This window comes from Falco cherrug, chromosome 4 (genome assembly GCF_023634085.1).
Source record: "Falco cherrug isolate bFalChe1 chromosome 4, bFalChe1.pri, whole genome shotgun sequence".
In the NCBI taxonomy this organism is placed as follows: domain Eukaryota; kingdom Metazoa; phylum Chordata; class Aves; order Falconiformes; family Falconidae; genus Falco; species Falco cherrug.
The window spans coordinates 28,648,562-28,667,198 of record NC_073700.1 but is presented as its reverse complement, the minus strand read 5'-3'; the positions used below and the strand labels follow the sequence as shown (position 1 = coordinate 28,667,198).

Here is an 18,637-nt window from a genome sequence, read left to right as displayed (position 1 = left end):
TAAAACCTGCCTGCACGCAGGTGTACTGCCTGCTCCAGGGGTAGTTACAGCCTGACCTCTGCAGCTGAAGCGCTGACCTTGGGAGGGCATCTCATGAGGTTGGAAACCAATTTTGGTAGTTCTATCTTTATCTTTCCAAATTGCAAGAGCAGGCACCGAGAAGTGCTTGCCTCCAGACTGCAGCAGGCTTTTTCTGGCCACGGTTCCAACTGGTGCTTTTCTGCTGATGCAGCTTTTGTGTTGGCAGGGCACACATCCCAGCTGTGTATGTGCTGGGCAAATGGGGTTTGCTGGGAATTCTAAGCAAGTACTTTAATCACTGGTGAAGGCAGCTGTCTCCCAGCAGGCCCATGGCCCCGAGGAAGCTTCTGGTGGCATCGAGACATCTCTAGGTGGCAACAGCCCTTTGCCCCTTTTGCCGGTACAGTGGCTGCATTGTCTCCCTCCAAGGTTAAAATAAGCTGGGATCCAGTACAGCTCTATTTATAGCAACAATGTACAGTTGCCTTGGCAGAGAGGAGGGGAAGAAATGCAGCTACTTCATCTTTCTGCGGTTAGGCCAAGACTGCTGGGCAGGCTGCCCTGTGAGTCCTGGGGTTTGTTTCTAAGGTCCCATCTACTGGATTAATTTTAAACTAATGGCAGATCTGCCATAGCTAGTATGTACGTTAGTGCTGCAGCAGGCCCTCGGCTATCCCTGTGCTAGCCACACACAAGACGTTCCTGCTCTTTTTCAATCAATGCAGAATAATTGTCAGGGCTCTTAGTTCCTTCTCTCCACGAAACCTCTGTGGTCCTGGCACTTTTTTGTTAAGCTTTCCCTTGCCTGGAGTGATGGCTGTGGCAGATGGACTAACCCTCGGTAGGCTGCCTAAATGCACGGCTTACATCGAAGGCTCTGGAATTAAAAATGAGCAAGTTTCCTGCAGTCTCTTATTGCAGGAGGAAAGCTGAAAAGTCAGCTTAGCTGTCACAACAGGTAGATCTTTTTTGAAAATGCATCCTTCACTCCTTCCAAGGTGGAAAGGACGTGGATGGGGCGTAGGTGGGCTTGTTTTCCAAGAAATATTAGTGATAACCTAGCTACAATGCTTGGTGACATCCTGGCTATTAGTAAGGCGGTGCTGTAACTATGCGAGGTGACCTGGGAGGGCGAGAGGGGTCTTGAGGGTTGTGTGTTTTGGTGCGCTGTGTGAGATGGTTGCTGCATCTGCCTTCCCGGTGCCGGTAGCTGTGGGTTACGGTGGCTGAGGACGAGCCTCCCTTTCAGGAGCCCCACACGCTTTGCTGCCCATCCAGACCGTTGCGGAGGTGCTGTGAACTGGAGTGTGCTGCATTCCTCTCGTCACACCGAGGGAATTCAGTTTCAAAGGGTAATATGCATGCTCTCAGTAACCTCTGACTTGGAGCTGTAGTTCAAACAGTAACTACAGTAACTCCCCACACGGAATTTTTTTCCCTCAGGCCTGATGTGTTATACCCCTCAGCCCCCTGGACGGTAACACAGAAATGCAAAGCAGCCCCTCAGTCCTTCCTGGGTAGCCATGACCTGAAATGCCAGAAGACGGAGCAGCGGGACAAAACTGGCAGGAGTACTGTACTTTGCCAAGAAATGGAGGACCTGAACATGCAAATCAGGAAAGGAAAAGCACAACTAATGCTCACAGAAACTCCACCTAGACTTTCCGTTAGAGGGAGAGAAGATAACACCTTGGTTTCCTGTCTTAACAGAAAAAGAGATATGAACCTCTTTTTCTTTCAGAGAAAGAGAATTGAGAGCTTCAATTTGTAATTTCAACCCTAGGCCTTTACGTAACAAATCTGCAACTTCAGACCCAGTGATAAAAGGTAAGGAATATCCTAAATGAGCAGCAGCAGCATTAAACACATCCTGGTCATCATCTGGGATGGATTCTCAGAGCTATCATTTATAAACCTGTAGTAGTAAAAGGCTTTTTGAAAGAGAAGGTCCTGCTGATCCTGCACACCTGTATCAGAGGCTTAGTATGACTAACGCCCTGTGTGGATTCACACTCTGCCTACTGTAAGCTAGCAGATGATGTAAAGAGGGCTGGGGTGAAATATATTGCTCTGCAAATACTACTGGTACGATAGCACCTTGCAGGAATTTAAGAAAAGTAAAAATCTCCTGCATTCCATTCCTCTAACGTTACCTGCTGTGAGGAGCTGAAGTAGAACAAAGGATTTATTTCATAGCAATGTAATTTATTTGTCATCAGATGTGCACTCACAGGCAGGACACACAAGGCAGTACACGTGGAAAATGCTGGTAAGTGCATGGAGGTGGCAGCAGGGGTCTGGACCTTCATTCCGACTAGTAGGCTTTATTTCAATTGTAAGTTTAAAAAGATTATTTCTGTCCTTATTGAACTTATCTGTGCAGCCGCGCCTTTTTCCTAGTGGTGCTGGCATCCCTCACATGAGGAGAAGGGGTGAAGAATGGAATAGGGCACTCCCTCAGGCTGTCAGAATCCCTGCAGCCTGTGATGTGTGAACAAGTGGGTATCGCTTCCCCACGGGATGTGATCCTAATTAGTATCTGTGATTGCTTTAAAACAAATGAGAACTAAGGGTCTGTCTCCTATACTGTTCCCCCTATGCACACACAGATTCTCCTCTGCTTGCCATGAGGCAGTGTGCCTGGCAGCTACAGAATCACGGCCACTCTGTGCTCTAGGTCGGGGGGGACCAGGTGTGCTGCTGTCAGCAGCGCAGCATTCGCACACAACGGCTTACCTGGCTGCGCCAGTTTGTCTGTTCGGTGCTTCCCCTGCGTTAACTTGTGCTGGGGTTTATACTGTGCTGTCGGGTAGCGCAGTTAAATGTCCCTGTACATCAGTAAGGCATGATTCAGACAGATAAAATAATTGCCAAGTAAAACTTAAATTTTACATCAGTTACTTCTTTAAAAGTGGTATTGGACTTGACTTTAGCTTAACATACGAGATGATTTGGCATGTTAACAAGCAGAGGTTCTGTGAAGTTTCCCACTTCAAGCAACGTGTTCTAGGTCAGATTGGAAGGAGTGGGAAGGAGACACAAGAGCTCCCAGCTGAGGAGTGTATTTCACAGGGGCCATGGGGTGGGGAATACTAAGATCTGCTTGTGTGAAGGCAAAACAGGTGGGTTTTATTTGTAGCAGGCCAGCCAAGCTGAGCGTGCCTGGAGTGAGGCGAGATAAGATGCTATCTTCCAGCACATGGGCCTCCCCTGCTGCAAAGTATGTTCCCTGGAGTGACCCCCCCCTGCAGCCTCCCTCTGTCCAAGCACCCTTCTTCAGGTGACGGTTAGGTGCTGTCTTCCAGCAAGCGGGCCTGCCCCGATGGGGGGGAAACCACTTCCCACTCTCCATGCAATGGTAAATTGCAGCATTTTGAGAAAGGTTTTTCCTGCAGGAGCACCTCCACTGATGGCCCAGCCAAACTGCAGGGGGTTAGCCTCTCCCTACAGTTACTGCTCGAACGAGCTGAGCTCTAAGAGTCCTTTGCTTTTCTCTCCTTTTTTGCTCTCGCTGCCATTAAGGTGAAGAAGAGCCGGGGGAAGAGGTTTCGCAGGTAGACAGCCAGGGAAGGTGTTAGGCCGGCTACCAGTACCTCCTTCCTCTTCTGCCCCACTGCATTGAGAACCACCTGCGCGACCTCCGCAGCGGTCTGTCCTTCGGCGGTGTTCTTGTCCGTAACTGCCAAAGGAAAGCCCAGTAAGCACCAACGCCAGCGGGTAAGCCCATGCTGAAGTACTATTCCTAGGAATGCTCTGTTCTCACTGCACATGGCTGCTTCTACGGTTTGGGGTTTTACATCAGTTGTGTATGGGAGAACAGGCAGGTGTAATTGATGGTTGGGCTAATAGTCTGTAGTTGCTGTCTAAGAAAGGTAAATTTTGGAAGTTAGTGTTCCTACCCTGCATCCAAAGTCTTCTGATACTTCAGAGCTAATCTGTGCCCCCACCAGAGGCCGTATGTTGCAAGCACACTGGAGTAACTTGGTGAGGTGGAGATGCTTTAGATACAGGGCACAAAATCCTATCTCACCTCCATAGCGAGATCCATCTGCTGTTACAGCATTGAGAGAGAGGTTCGTCTGAATGTATCCGGGGCTTATAACTGTCACATCAATGTCATACTGCTCTACCTCTGCTCGTAGACAGTCAAAGAAGGCCTGGGTAGCATGCTTAGAAGCAGCATCTGAAAAACAGGAAAAGGACTATACACTAAGGAGAAGGAGCAGGGATATGAAGCAGATTCATTCCCCCGAACGGGTTTTTCACTGCAATGCAGCCACTTCTCAGCAAGAACCCAGCAGCTGTTTTCCAACTTCTGGGCTTGGTGGTTTGGAGTTGTTTTTTTTCTTTTAGTGAATGGCAGCAGCAACAGGTAGTGGGGGAGAGGCAATTTAGGAGGGCAAAATGTAAATGCTCAAGTAGGAGACTGGCGAGGATCCTGAGCTTAATATCACAGCCGTGCCAAAGCACTCTGGAGTGAACCCAGGCTGCCTCCCACTTGCGATAAAGGAGACGCAAAGCCTGGCTTGGGAAGCATTTGATGAGGTGAGCTGGGGGAACGCTGCCAGCACAGGAGGGCAGAGCTGCCGCCCACTGCCAAGCTGCCCTGCGCACGCTCAGCATTACGGGCTTGCAGAGCGGGCTCAGGGCTTGGCTGCACACAAGTCAAAACCTGATCACACAAGCAGACAGGAGCGGAGAAGCGTGGCCTAGGGCAGGACTTCCCCCTGTTAAATGGCTGAGTGACTCCTTTCGCTCACTCCCTTCCCACGTATACTTGGTTGCTACCATAACTGCCATCATCTCAACATGGCTGCAGGGCTGACGCCAGCAGCATAGCGCTCGGTGCAGGCCACGTGCCCTGTGTGAGGACCTGAGCAGGAGCTGAGCTCCATGTGCCAGGCCCACACAGCCCGGGTTGCTGTGCAACACTCTGGAAGCTCTTCAGAACACTCTTGGTGCAGTCAGACCCACATCACCTGCAAGACCAGATGGCCCAGACATTCCAGGCTCTCCTTCACTCAGCATCACGCCCACTGTTCTTATGCCATCACCACTGTTCTATTTCTATGTTTCTTTTCAGGGATTTACAGATGTTTGTATGCCAAACACTCTCCTTTTAGTTCCTCCATCTTTTATAAGGCTTTTTCCAGTAATCTCACCGATATCATTTCTTGTCACAACTGACACAGCATGTAGAGTTTTCTGGATCAAGGTAACTGTTTAGGCTTTTATTTTGGCATTGGTTGTGCCATGGCACTTTATAACTTCTTAAAACAAAAACTTCCTACTTTCTTAAAGGAGATGAACCAAGTAAACAAAAAAGCATAAAATGCAGTAAAATTACGGAATTAATCAGAAAGTTTACAGGGACTTTAAAGTGTTAAGATAGGAATATCAAGCTGTTTTCAAGACACTGAAAACATGCTTTTCTTCCCCATTCCTTAACAACTTTAGGACAGTGCTAAGATTTTGTATTTGCGAGTGCCTTCCTCAACAGCTGCCAGTGACTTGTGACCGCACTGAGAATGATGCACGGTTCTGCCTTCCCTGCATGCAGCCAGCTCTATGGACAGCTACAGCTTCTCTACGGAAGCAGTAGCCAAGTATTCATTCAGTCTGGTGCCCCAAATATGTCTTCCCCATCATCTGGGGAGGTACTCACATGCGGATCTGAAAGGAATGCTTATTTTGCCTTGAACACTGCTGATGGCCACAATGTGCCCTTGTCTCCTCTTGATCATGGAAGGGAGAAGTGCTAGCAAAAGACAGAAAAGACCCGTTCAGAATAAAAGTCCTGCCATTGCTGCTGTCAAGAATCAATGCTTTCAGAGCACTCAAGAGATGCCTAAATGAATTACAAGATCCTTGTTCAGTTTAGGGCTTGGGCAGGGGACAGTGCTTAGGGTGCCTCTGACTGAAGCTGCAGTCTGGCTGGGACATTCACCTTTGAGGAGTCTCCTTGTGCCAGCGCAGCTGCACAAAGGCTGTTACAGTTGCTATGATTTCCCACAGGCAGGGTCAGCAGGACTTGCCCTTTTTTGCCACCAGTACATCTTTCCATTCCCTGCACCTGTCGCACTTCAGGCTGAACTTTCTGTGTAGCCAAAGCAGCTTCCTAGGAAAGCTACAGCTTCACCTAGAACCCATGCTGTGTTCTCTGGTGTTCTACCAGGGCGGACAGGCTAACCCTCTCTCTCTCCCTAAGTTCCTGCCAGACTAGAGTCAGGAGGTGTTTTAAACAAGATGGTATCTCTAATCAAGTAGTCCCCATGCAGTCAGGCTCAAGCATTAGGCCTGCTCATAAAGCAAAACTTTCCTCCCCTCTTACACTGTACTGTACCAAATACAATTACGAACAGAAGTAAAGCTGTGCTTAGTTGTGTTGGCCTGCAGAAGGTATCAGCCAAATCCACTGTCCCCCTGTAAACCAGACCACGAGTACCTTTGGTGAGGGCTACAGGACCAAAATAATTTGTTTCCATGACTTTCTTATCCACATCCAGTCCTGTGTCCACAATTGTGCCTCGGAAACTGATGCCTGCATTGTTGATCAGTATGTCCACATGACCCAAGTACTTCAGGATCTCTTCAGCAGCATTTAGGACAGTTTTAGTGTCTGAGAGGTCAAATATCACAGTGTGAGGTTTGTGCGTCTGTGAATAAACAGAAGTTAGCAAAAGATCAGGTCAGGCTGTGCTGAATGTGCTGTATGTTCACGCTCGCGATGGGATTTCCCAGCTCTGGAAGCACAGAAGCAGGGCTGTCCGAACCTGGTAGGACTACCTGACAGAAGCAGATTGTGCTCCTGTTTTTCTCTGCTCCTGTAGCCTGTTTGTTATACCAGAGCCTAGGAAAGGGGCAAGTGAGATCGTCCTCAAGACTGTCTTATTAAAGAAAATGCATCTGAAAAAGTAAAAACCTTAACCCCTGTGTTCTCTACAGAAGCCCACAATACCTCTCTTAGCCACTGTCCACAGAACTAGTCATGAAAAATAAAAGCCAACAGAAGGAAAGTCACTTTTCCAGATTCAGGATATAACATATGATGCAAGGGGTCTGGGCACTCTGCCACTCACGTGCTTTCCCTTCCATTGCATGGCAAGGAGTCTTTTAGATGGCTTATTTTTGTAGGGTTTTCACAAGATACGACACGCCAGCTCAATGTACTCCTACAGCAGTATCTATCCCTAACCACAGAGTTGCATTTTTCCTATTGCTCAACAAACAACCCACAAGCAGTACTGTGAGATCTGTAATAACGTGAACAGAAATCCCAGCCACACGGGACAAGCAGCCTTTCCTCCCACACTTACGTTCTTCCGGTGATTGGTCACAGTAGAAAGCTCCTGCACAAGATCCTTGAGTTTCTCGCTGTCTCTGCCACAGAGCACCAGCTTGGAGCCAGCTGCGTGGAAGGCTTTTGCACATTCTTTGGAGGAAGCAAGGAAGAGAGAAAAGTAGATATTTGAATGACACACAGCAGACCCACATCATACCTGGTGACAGGCTAAAGCTTCTTCTAGTTGTCAAGGATCCAAGGTGGCTTTATTACTCCTGAGTGACAGGCTGGTTGGTGAAGTCACAGCAAGATGCCATTTTCCTGTGACTTTGCAGACACGTGGCAGCTTGTGTGCTCAGTTACTGTGCTGGTTATGCAGTTATTGTGCTATTTACACATCCTCCCCCATCAGCTGATCCAATTTTCCTGTGCCTCTTAATTTTTGACTATACGCTCTTGTTAACGGGGACTGCAGTTACCTTGTATATGTCATCTAACGCAGCGGAGCCTGGTCTTAGGCGCTGCAGTTTTAGTGAACACCTCCAGAGGTTTGGAAGCCTCGGCGCTAATGGCTTCAGCAGGGTGATCCTCTTCACCAAGGAAAGGCTGAGGAAGGCATGCCATGCTACTGTCCTCTGTGCTACCAGCTGCTGAGGCAATGGCATGTCCTTCTACCCTACCCCTCTGTGATCATGAGACAAACTCCCTATTTGTGCATGACAGCAAAGGGTGTTTAGGAACGCACAGTAATTAGAGGTGGCCCAGTATGTTACTAACTGGGAGTGAAGGGAATGGTGTAAGATCTTGCCAGTGAGTGTCAGAAAGGGAGGAGACTTCACTGTACGGTGGTGGAAATCTGTACACCCAGCAACACACAGCACTTCACCTGCCCAGTCTACCACAGCTGGAAGGTCTCCTGAGATACTGGTTCTCTCTCTTCTTGATGTGAAATACAAATTCTTTTACCGTTCCCAGCTCTCTGGTTGTGACAGGCAGAGAGGACCATTTCATCTCCTTTGGCCATTCAGTTACTGAACATCCCTGTCCTTACCAACAAAATCACATGCAGAGACAGCATCAATTTAAGCTCTGTTTGTTCCATAAATGTACTTATCCTAATGAAAAGCCTTGACAGCAGGGAGCACTTTGTCTTCTCTTCAAGAAGCTTTTAAAGCAATTATAGAAAGCAGAATTAGGGAATGTATCCACTCAAACAGAGAATAAGCTTTATTTGGAAAAAAATACTGCTGTTTTGTTTAGAAAAAAAACACTCACTGGCATTAATATTGCTAAGAGTTTGACTTTAGAATGGATAGATTTATACTACAAGAGAAAAAGTACCTGAAATTGAGGGTGAGGGCCAAGGAGAGGGAGTGGAAAGTATGGCAGGGTGTCTGGAAATACAATAAACATGAACGCAGAACACCAGTTCTGGGAAGTTTTAGAGAAGCGATTTGACTTCCTGGCTTTTTCAGGATGTAGTTAAAAGACCCCTGACAGCACAACAGTGTAACTTGCTCCTTGCTTTGATAAACAGGATGATTAAAATTTCCCTTAACAAATTTTGAGACTTTCTTGCATCAAAATTTGCACTGGCTATAGTTACGACTGATACGGCTGTGCAAACTATGTCTCTCAAAATTCAGAGCAGTAGGAACTTTCTGCTCATTGCTGCTTTATTCCAACAGGTACCCCTTCCACTAACCTCTGCTTGTCCAGCCTTTGGTGCCCTTCTTTCCATACCTACCTTTTCCCAGGCCAGAGGTAGCCCCTGTGATCACGACCACTGCTTCCCGGAGGTAAGCTCGCATCCGCATCCACTGCAGCAGCCGAAAAAGGGCAAAGATCCCCAAGCTGCCAAAAAGCAGCGGGATGATGACTGTGCTTGTGAGATCCATGAGTTTTCCTTTCTGAACCGTCTTCCTAGAGCCACAAGATGAAAGGAAACAGACTATTTCACCATCAAGAAAATTAGCCAAGGCTTGAAAACTAGGGAATTCTTTTTTTCTTAATCCTACCTTAGACCACCTATAAACCGAATCCCATACAGAGGTACCTTCAAAAGATTTCCTCACCCCTTCATTTAGACTTTCAAAAGTTCACATCAGTATCCAATTTTAGGCATTTAAATGCTAATCTGAACATCCCAGGAGGACACTTGGCATTGGATCTTGTCAGCTGTCATGTAACAAACTTGGGTTCAGAGGTGCTGTTCCCACATTTCACTCGAGATTCACTCTCTTGTGCAAAACGTATTTAGAGTGAAAGCTCCTCAGGGTGGGATATATCTCTGCGTTCTTCTTATTGTAATAAAATCTCGTACAGTTCTCTAGAACAACCAGTACCACAGTATCTACATGCCAGAGACCAGTTACTGTGTGTTATCCCACATGGATATAAGCCAGTCTATCTTCTAGAGGCTTAGAGTAAGTTTTCTCTCTGAGCACATCATCTGCTTAATGTGCTGAAAGCTGCGCTTCCATCTCCAGTGTCTTTCACCACCCATTAGTGGCGACAAGTTTTCTAATTTAAATGAACCACATGTTCAATCTAATAGGCTAAAGCCTACATTTATGCTCTTTACTTTCGTGCCAACATTAATTGTGCAGTTTAACAGCATGAACCTGTGTTCTAATACACTGAAATTAAACTTGCTAATGAAACTCATGCTAAAGGTATTTATGAGACCTAGCTCATGCTGGAATTGGATTCTGATACCAGTGCACAGCCCTAATCTCTTCGTTAAGCCATTGCCCTCAAGGGAGTAGTTTAAGTTACAGCTTACTACGTGGCCAAAGAGTAAGTGATACTTCTGCTATAAAAAAGGCCACTAATTTTCCCACTGTAAATTTCCCCAAGCTTTCATGCTTGGTGTCACAGTAAAGTCAGTTACAAGCCCTTCCTGGAATCTACACAACTTTTGGGTCACAGACAAAGTCAAACCCAACTATCGGTACATCTCCCCTGTTGTGCAGATAAGAGTGTGAACTCTTGCACTTGGAACTGCAAGGTAGGTTGATACTGGAAAGGTCTGAGCACACATCTCAGACACTACTTCAAACAAAAGGACAGCATGAAAAGCAGAAAACAAGAGGCAGCTAATAATGCTAAGCCAGAATTCAGGGTCGTTAAGTAGGACTGAGCTTGTATGGAGCTGAGGGGATGGCAAAGGCTCTACATACTCTATGTGGAAAATGTCAGGCTCTTCCAGATTTCCACTGGGGGCTTGGACAGAATTCCTTAAGTAACTGGTTAGTAAACAGACTCGCTTGCTGAAACAGTAGTGAACTGTATAAAATAAGTACTTCTGAAGGTATAGCCAAAACACAATAAAATAAGACATAAAGATAGCTGAGCTAGCTTGAAATAAGCTTCACAAGGTCTAAAAATAAAACCACCAAGTTAGTATACAACTCTTCCCAAGGTACTATGGAGTTTCCCATTCCTGAGCTAAGTCATGTAACTACAAAGTGTAGATGGATACATGTGTAATCATTGTGTAATACGCTGTGTATAATGCGGCTAGACAGACATCCAGGCCACAGGCTCTCCCAGGCATGGGGAATATGCCCAAAGTGGGAAATCAGACATCCAAAAGGAGGATTAAACTCATTCCATTGCAAAGCAGTGCGTGAGCACAGCACCCAGCTACTCAGACCAGCATCTTATTCCTCCACCTTTTTGTACTGAGTGCACTGACAGGAGTGTATTTTGTACTGAATTATAGCAGAGGACTGGTAGAGTTGAGTTAATGTAAGAGTGCGTATTGCCCCTAAAATAATTCCTGGGAAAGAGCCTTTTATACCCAAGGCCACTGCCCTTCTTTAGGCTGGATTAGAAGAAGGTTCTCCTTACTGGTTCATGTTCAGCCAGTTATTTCTCGCAGCTGCCCTCTTTGTTATCCCTTTTTATTTTTTTTCTCTCAAAGGTCTCTTGAGATTCAGAAGACAAGATGTGGGCAGGGACAGCAGGTGCTGCGCTGACATTGAGCAGTGTGGCTTACAAGACATTTTGGGATCAAAAATGCTCCCATTTAGGACCTTTCATTATTTCCAAGGTGGGAACTGACAGGTGGAGTGGCACTTCTTTTATGAGCCCAGGTTGAATCTGAGGCATTTTAAAAATCTGGCCCTAACCAGCTTTGCTTCTGATCTCAGTAAAATGCAGATGACAGTGTAAAGCAGACACAAGAGTCACTGGGAAGAGGGTTTTTTTCTAACACCTTTTCTAAAAAAACCATAGTAGGGGACAGGAAGGAGTCCCATGTTTGATCACAGCATCGTTTTTTCACATTCTGTAACAAAAATAAAGGCTGACTTTGCAAGGACTGAACCTTTTGCCACAGGAGTTGGTGGAAAAGAGCCCCCAAGCCTACCAACTAAAAGCTAACTGTGTTTTGGTCAGGCAGCATCTATTGCTGCTCAGTATGAACCAGTTATGCTATGCCTGGTTAACTTATTCCTTAATCACTTCAAATATTACTCATTTACTTTCTAAACAAAGAAGGTCTGCCTTTAATCATTTTTCAGTTGAAAAATCTTTCCAAGTCTTTGTTTTTCTCTCTCTCTCTTCTTCTTTTTTTACCCTTCCTTCTCCATATTATACACAGGAACTGAGCAAATTACCCAACTTCTGCCTGAAGGCTGCAGCAAGCCAAGAACCCAGTCAGCAGCAGCAACCCACTTTTGCAGCTTCCACGCTAGAGTCTGAATCAACAGGTAACCACCTCTGACACATGGGGAGGGGAATACGGGATGGGGAAGAGAAAAACTGGATTAAGGAAAAGAAAGAAGGACTCGCTGATCAGAGATGTATATCCTTTTTTATTAGGGCATACAGTTGTAATACCTTCTTCCAAGGAAGGTACTCAAATGGTCCCTTAAAAAGTGACATAGAACAAAGGAAATCTCAGTTCAGTCAGACTTCAGAAAGAGGACAACCTAGTGCAACTAAATTATTTTGGAAAGATTCTGCGGCACTTAGACCTACAGCAACAAGTTTGGCTTTGATTTCATAGTTCAGCTTATATGACAAACCCAGGAGTCCTTATTTTAGCTTGTCATATTGAACATGCTGAAAAAAGTAATTTGTAAAATAAATATCAGTGGAACAAGAGAACATGGAAACAGGCTCAAGCCACAGTGCCACACTGCAGTATGTTCAACAATATCCATTGTATGGAGGCCGGTGCCAGGCTACTGACACAACAGGGTAGCAGTTACATTCTGTTCAGTTTTCAGGGTTATTTGGTGGAAAGAGCAAAGGAAAGAATTGCTGCAACCTGAAGGAGAAGTTATATTCTGTTCAGTATTGGGTTATTTGCTGCAAAGGCCAGAGGAAAAGAGTGCTGCAATCTGAAGGAGAACGAGATAATCATAGATAAAAACCCCACTTGATTCACATCAACAAAAATGCTAAGTTGCAAGAAAAAGGCTGGGAGAAGAAGATAAAAAGCATGAAACCCAACTTATGATAGATAACGCTTTAAAGTAGCTAAAGACATCCGAGGGCAGATAAAGCTACATCACATTAAAGATGTAGGGGAGGGTGGGAACACATGGTTTTCCACACCTAATTTGAAATGAACTGGCTATCCTCACACCTCTTGCTCAAAGGTCTGAGACCCCACTGTCACCTTTGTTCAAAAATTTGGGTGTTCATGCTGAGAAAAACTGTTATTCGTTCTTAACAGATAATGTATGACACCAGGTTATCTGCAGGAGAGAAGCCACTGCTCATAATTGGTTCAGATAAAGTCCTGTAATTCTCTGTTCTCCATCCCAAAAGGCAGGATTGGAACATGCAGGTTATTAGAGAGCAAAAATAACAGCACTGATAATGTAAGCAAATACAGGTGATTGGAATCACATATATCCAGAAAAAAACCCCACAACTTTCCCCTTAAAATGAAAACTGGATGTTATCCTGTAAAAGCCAAGACAATGATTTCTGAAGGAACAAGGATCTTAGTTAATAAGGTCAAGAGTGCACTAAAGGCAGCAGAGATGAGATCAAGTCCTACAAGGAACTAAAACCATGGTAGTTTCCCTAAACAACTCCTATTCTCCTTTACCTTCGGCCACCTAGAATCACATTGTCCTTTACATGACAAATGTGAGCAACTGGGAGGCTATTTTCAGAAATCAAAAGGTGTCCTTTAAAAGGTGGGGGGATAAAAGGAAGAAAAAAAATAATTTTTGTCTAAGGAAGCCCTTGTCCAGAAGCACAGCAGCTCCAAGCTTTACTAGCTACCGACTTTAGTCTGAAGAAAGCACAATATCCTACCTTTGAAAAGAACTCACTTGCCAGTGACTCTGTGAGATGGTGTCTCCCTCTGGTCTTTTAACAGGACAGACCCGACTTAAATTTGGAAATGGCAGCAGTCCAAGCAAATGCACGCTGTCCAATGCTAGCACAGCCAAGAACTGCCTCTAAAAACAAACCTCAGGAATATGGTCTGTGACCTTTCAAATGTGGGGGTAATTTAACCCCCCGACTGAAAAGATAGAAGTGAATTCAAAATTATATGAAACTTACAATGACTCTCAGATTATTTCTGATACTAATCAAATAATTTATAGTCTTGAATCCAGAGCATCCATCAAGACAAATACTAGTCTTTCCGTGCTCTAGGTGGGAGCAGGGGGAAAGGCAACGTGTGAACCAGCTGCAATTCTCGATTACTGTAATTGTTTTTTGGGAGTATGCTGATGTTACGGTGCACACTCTAAAATGGGTGTCATGCTCATTGAAAGAAAAGAGACTTTTAATTTCTTCCCTTAGGATTTTTGAGAACTGTGAGCACAACTGAATGGACAGATGAGTTTCTCATCACACTTCATCAAAACCCGCTATTTACTGAGGAAATGGGCATTCCCTTCAGCAGACCAAATTCACTAAACCCCTCATAAGCCGTGTCTGAGAGGGAGTAAAGTGAGCATTACTTCCATTTTATATCCGCTAAACAGTTTTACTGATGCAACCGCTTTGGAAAGAAACTGAAATCAAACTTACAGACATCTAAGAAAAAAAAAGTCATATAGCATTGTCCGTTAACTCAGTGATTTAATATAAGCCAAGGGGAAATTTGCTGACAGTTTCTCTGATGCACAAGATCTCCATAAATGGCAAGTTAAGTTTAAAAAAAAATCTCATTCAAAACCCAATGTGAAGAAAGTGATTACATTAATTCAAACAACTGAATTACTGAAATGTGAGAGTGCATTTACATGCTTATGTAATCAGCTTTCATTCCAAACTTCATAAGCGGAAAATAATGTCAAATATACACTGAGGTCATCAGAAACCAGTAAAACTCCTAAGAAAGAATGCAGGAACTGGACAGAGCTCCTTGCCACAATACAGCCATTTCAAACAGAAAACAGAAGGGGTTCAGGAGAAGGAATACAACAACCCAACAGGAATTCTCCAAAAAACTGTCAGCAGCTGGTGTTATCAAGAGTGCTACAGAAGCGCTATGCACTGGTGGCTGGTGGGTCTCATTTTAAGTAGCTGGCAACATCGAGCAAGTGTTTGTTTGCTGAGGGGTGGGTAAGTGCCAGCTGCAGGATTTTGCAGTCACTTCTTCTAGTGTGATTTGAACCAGCTACCACCTCACAAGCATTACTTGAAGCAACGCCTAGCAAAACTATCTGTTGTATTTCAGTAGTCATTCAGTGGCATCTTAATTATGTTTTTACATAATTGTTACGCAAAACCACCACCTCGCCCCATGGTACAGGAACAGGGAAAGAATATGTTTCCAGCACCCAAAAATCAGACTGGACTTGAGAAATAATCTTCTCAAAATTCTTCCTGCCACTTTTATTCAGTTAAAAACTTCATTTCCAACCCTCCCAGTCGAAAATCCTCTGTTGGCGTTTGGAACACAAACAATGGTAAATTAAAATGGCATGATTAGAAAATTAAAGCATTTGCTGTGCCAGAGAAAGTATTTTGCAGACGTTTACCAAATCAAGAATCGCCTAAAACATAGTGAGAAAGTAAGAGTTGGCTTAACGCCTGTCCCTGCCCTGATTTATATAAAAATATTTATCTGATGGTCGTAACGGGGAAGAACTGTGCATTTGAGAGCCCAGGGCCTCGCCGCCCGCTGCTCCCGCGTTTACCAGCCTGCCGCCCCCCCGAAGCCCGCACCCGCAGCCCTCTCGGCGCCTACCCCTGGGTCCCTTGCGGAGGCCAGCGGCGGCGGGCACCGCAATGTCACAGCGGGGCGGCCCCAGGGGGCTTCCTCGCCGGAGAGGGGCTAAGAGGAGCCGCCGGGCCCTACCTGGCTACTGCCATCACCATGGCCACCGCCGGAAGTGCCGCAGCCCGCGCCTGCGCCTGCGCCGCCGCCGGGGAGGGGCGGGGTTTCCGCCAGGACACCCAATGACGGGCCGCGCTTCCGCGCCGCTAGCCGGAAGTAGGTGCCGGAGGGCGGCCTGTCTCCCACGCCCTGGTCCGCCGCAGAGGCCGCCCGGGCGGGGCGCGGCGCTCCTGGTCCTGGGTTCCCCCGCCGCGGGCCCGGCCTCCCGCCCCGCCGGGGGAGGCGGTGGTCGTCCCGCCGCAGCGCTACGGCTGCACCGGCTGCACCGGGAGCGCGGGGCTCCAGCCCGCCCCATGGGTACTGCTGACCCCGGGCCTCCGCGGGCGGCCCGCGGCCGGGCTGCTCAGCGGGGGGCGCGGGGCGGGGGGCGCAGGGCTGGGTGGAAGGGGCATGCTCGGTGGGTGGGCGCGGCTGGGCCTCGCCGGGCGCCGGCAGCTGCGGGTGGGTTCTACCGTTTTTATTGTCAGCTTTGAGCCCGAGGCGTTGGGCTGTCGGGAGGGCTGAGCAGGGCGGGCTGCGGCTGCCGGGCTGGGGGGGGGCTCGGTGGTCACCCGTGCGGCCTCCAGGCCGGATCCGTGGAGGCCGCCCCTTCGCAAAGGCCGTTACCTGCTGGTTAGACTGACCTGAGCTCTTCCTTGCTGTCTCCGCCTGAAGGCTGAAGATGGACAAGCTGGATGCGGTGGGACTGGGAGCAGCAATGGGGGAATTCCTGTGGAAGGAGAAAAAGAGGCATTTCGGCAGAGTCCCTTTCCAGGCCACCATCAGGGCAGATCTGCTGTCTCCGTTTTTAAGTGAGCTGTGTGCGGTGATGCTCACGGGCTGCAGCAGTGGTACGGATGCGTTTCAGTCTGTCTGCGATGAAATAGGGCCTGAATGCACTGCAGGTCCTGTTGCTTTCAGGTTGAGGTGACAGCTCTGCTGCGGTTCACATCTGAGCAGGCCCTTGGAAACCCGAGGCCCCAGTGATCCCAAAGTCCAAGTGGACTCAGTGGGGTAAGGAGCTTTTAACCTTAGGAAGGAAGGGGTGCGTGGCCTCATCCCAGCACCAGGAGCTTTTCCGCCTTTTTGTTATGGTGTGTGTGAGAAGAAGATAAATTTACAGAGGGCAGTCAGAAATACTTCAGCATTATCCAGAGGCAGTTAATTCCAGATGTCTTTCCCTGTGAACAGCAGAGAGATAAAGGTTAGCTTTTTATGACAGCTGTTTGAAAGACAGTTTTATCATAAGTTTTTTATGATAACTGTTCTGCTCCTCTCTTCTAATAAGGAAAATACTGAAATAAATTCACAGCTTCAGTGTGAGTTTGTCATTAGTAAGGGGTCAATATTTCAGGAAAAAGGAGAAAAGAATTCAAGATCTTCCTTAAAAATTGCATTCTGAAACGTATGATGGTAATGCACTTTTTTGCCTTTAGGACCAACGCAAAATGAAAGGAAAGAATCAATAATTTTATTTACACAAAATAAATTGAAAAATAAAACTCAGAAGAAGGTAGTCATGACAGCCTTACTGAAAGCTGTCATCAGTTCAGTCTTCTGAAAATTGGAGCTAGAAAAAAACATTTCAGAGCATCTTTCCCACCAGAGCGGGGCAGGGTGAGCTGTAGCCTAATGTATTCCCCTTCTTACAGGGCAGCACTTGCTTGAGAGCTCTGTCCAAGCTCCTTTGGTCATTTACCTGGTATCTGTCAGCCCATTTATTTTAATAAGGAGTAGTCTGTGACCAGACTGGCAGGTGCTGGCAAAGCTGATTGAAACCAGGTGCCCTGCAGTGATTGTACAAGTAGCGAGTTGTATAGCAAAGGGTTGGATGGGAGTTGCAATCTGAGAAGGAAATCCACTGAACTAAGGCTTGGCTTTGTTGCTTTGATTTGGATTCCATTTTCTTAAGTTAACATAGTGTCATTAGAGACAAATTCACGTTTGATTTAAACCTGCTGATGGAGATGTTGCACATTGGATGGCAGTTAGGTGACTGACTTAGGTTGACGTGCCTTTGTTCTCCAAAACATTAGAGGGGAATCTGTCCTGAATCTAGGACTTTTGTTTTGGAGACCGTACAGGCCCGACTGGTAGACATTGGTATAGTCTTCGGAAACTACGCCTGTTGGTTTTATTAGCACTCAGTGTCTCCCGTTCTATTTCCCTGTGTGTTGGGCTACAACTGCAAAGGGCTGGAATCCTTTTAGCATTTTAACGCTTCCTTGACAAACATCCTGCCGTTCTGTGGTGCTCTCCTGAAGTGTGGGAGCTCTTTTGTGAGGGGAAAAAGTATCTCCAAACTCAAGGAACTGTTTGCACTTGTCTTTGGTGACATCTGCTTTACTGCAAGCATCACTGAGTGCAGATCTACAGCCTTTTAACCCTATTCTCTAGGGCAACAATTTTGTGCTCTAGTTCTTCTGGGCTTTTATTTGTCACCTTTTTTTTTTTTTTAGGAGTATAAGATGTAGCTTCTTTCTTAAGAAAAGCTTTGGTTGCTTTACCCTAAGAGCAGAGATCTGTGCAGAAATCCCCACAGGGTAACAAAAACCTTCCCCAGGGAAAACATCCTTGAACTAGTCTGAACTGAAAGCTCCCAATTTGACAGTGCCTTTGGCTAGAAAACATAAATGTTCAAAGGGCTGTGGCATGGTTAAAGATTTTCTTGTCTCAGCCTCTGATGCAAGAGTGCAGACTCTCCTCCTCCCCTCCCTGCTTGCATAGATTTGGTTTATAGGAGTGGATGAGAACAGACTAGGGCATTAGGGGAAGAAACAGATCTACAGTGGGAAACGGAGAAAGAAGGGCTCTTGGGGCTTTTTCCATTCTTTGCCCCTGCAGCTCTTTGTAGGTAGTTGTCTGTGGCCCTTTCAGGCAGCAGACCCAAGAAAGCGGTCTTGATTTTTGCGCTAGTTATAGTTCTGGTTTGGAACTGGGGTCTGAGTCAAGGGCATCAGAGTCCTTTCGCAGAATTGGTGCTGGACACCTGATCACTACTGCCCTCAGTTCTTTTCTCAGAGAAT

General features: G+C 46.4%; 1 protein-coding gene across 2 annotated transcripts; it reads right to left on the bottom strand.

Moving 5' to 3' along the window:
* Positions 1 to 2,205: 2,205 nt before the first annotated feature.
* Positions 2,206 to 15,650, bottom strand: DHRS7B (dehydrogenase/reductase 7B). Of its 2 annotated transcripts, none has more exons than XM_014277174.3 (7): positions 15,594 to 15,650; positions 9,051 to 9,226; positions 7,338 to 7,453; positions 6,467 to 6,677; positions 5,687 to 5,779; positions 4,052 to 4,204; positions 2,206 to 3,700 (listed from the first exon to the last, which is right to left on the bottom strand). In XM_014277174.3, exons 1-7 carry the CDS (start codon positions 15,611 to 15,613, stop codon positions 3,495 to 3,497), a joined length of 975 nt encoding a protein of 324 aa, XP_014132649.2. In that variant the 5' UTR covers positions 15,614 to 15,650; the 3' UTR covers positions 2,206 to 3,494. The 2 variants fall into 2 exon arrangements, with proteins under 2 accessions (XP_014132649.2, XP_005435719.2); XM_005435662.4 differs by having other exon boundaries at positions 15,483 to 15,609.
* Positions 15,651 to 18,637: the final 2,987 nt, after the last annotated feature.

What these genes read in the sequence shown, in the direction of transcription:
- DHRS7B (XM_014277174.3), bottom strand. Translation starts at nt 15,613, where the DNA reads ATGGTGATGGCAGTAGCCAG. An exon ending in ATGGTGATGGCAGTAGCCAG is followed by an intron (nt 9,227 to 15,593) that starts GTAGGGCCCGGC and finishes TTGTGGCTCTAG; the next exon opens with GAAGACGGTTCAGAAAGGAA. An exon ending in AGATGGATCTCGCTATGGAG is followed by an intron (nt 3,701 to 4,051) that starts GTGAGATAGGAT and finishes TTCCTTTGGCAG; the next exon opens with TTACGGACAAGAACACCGCC.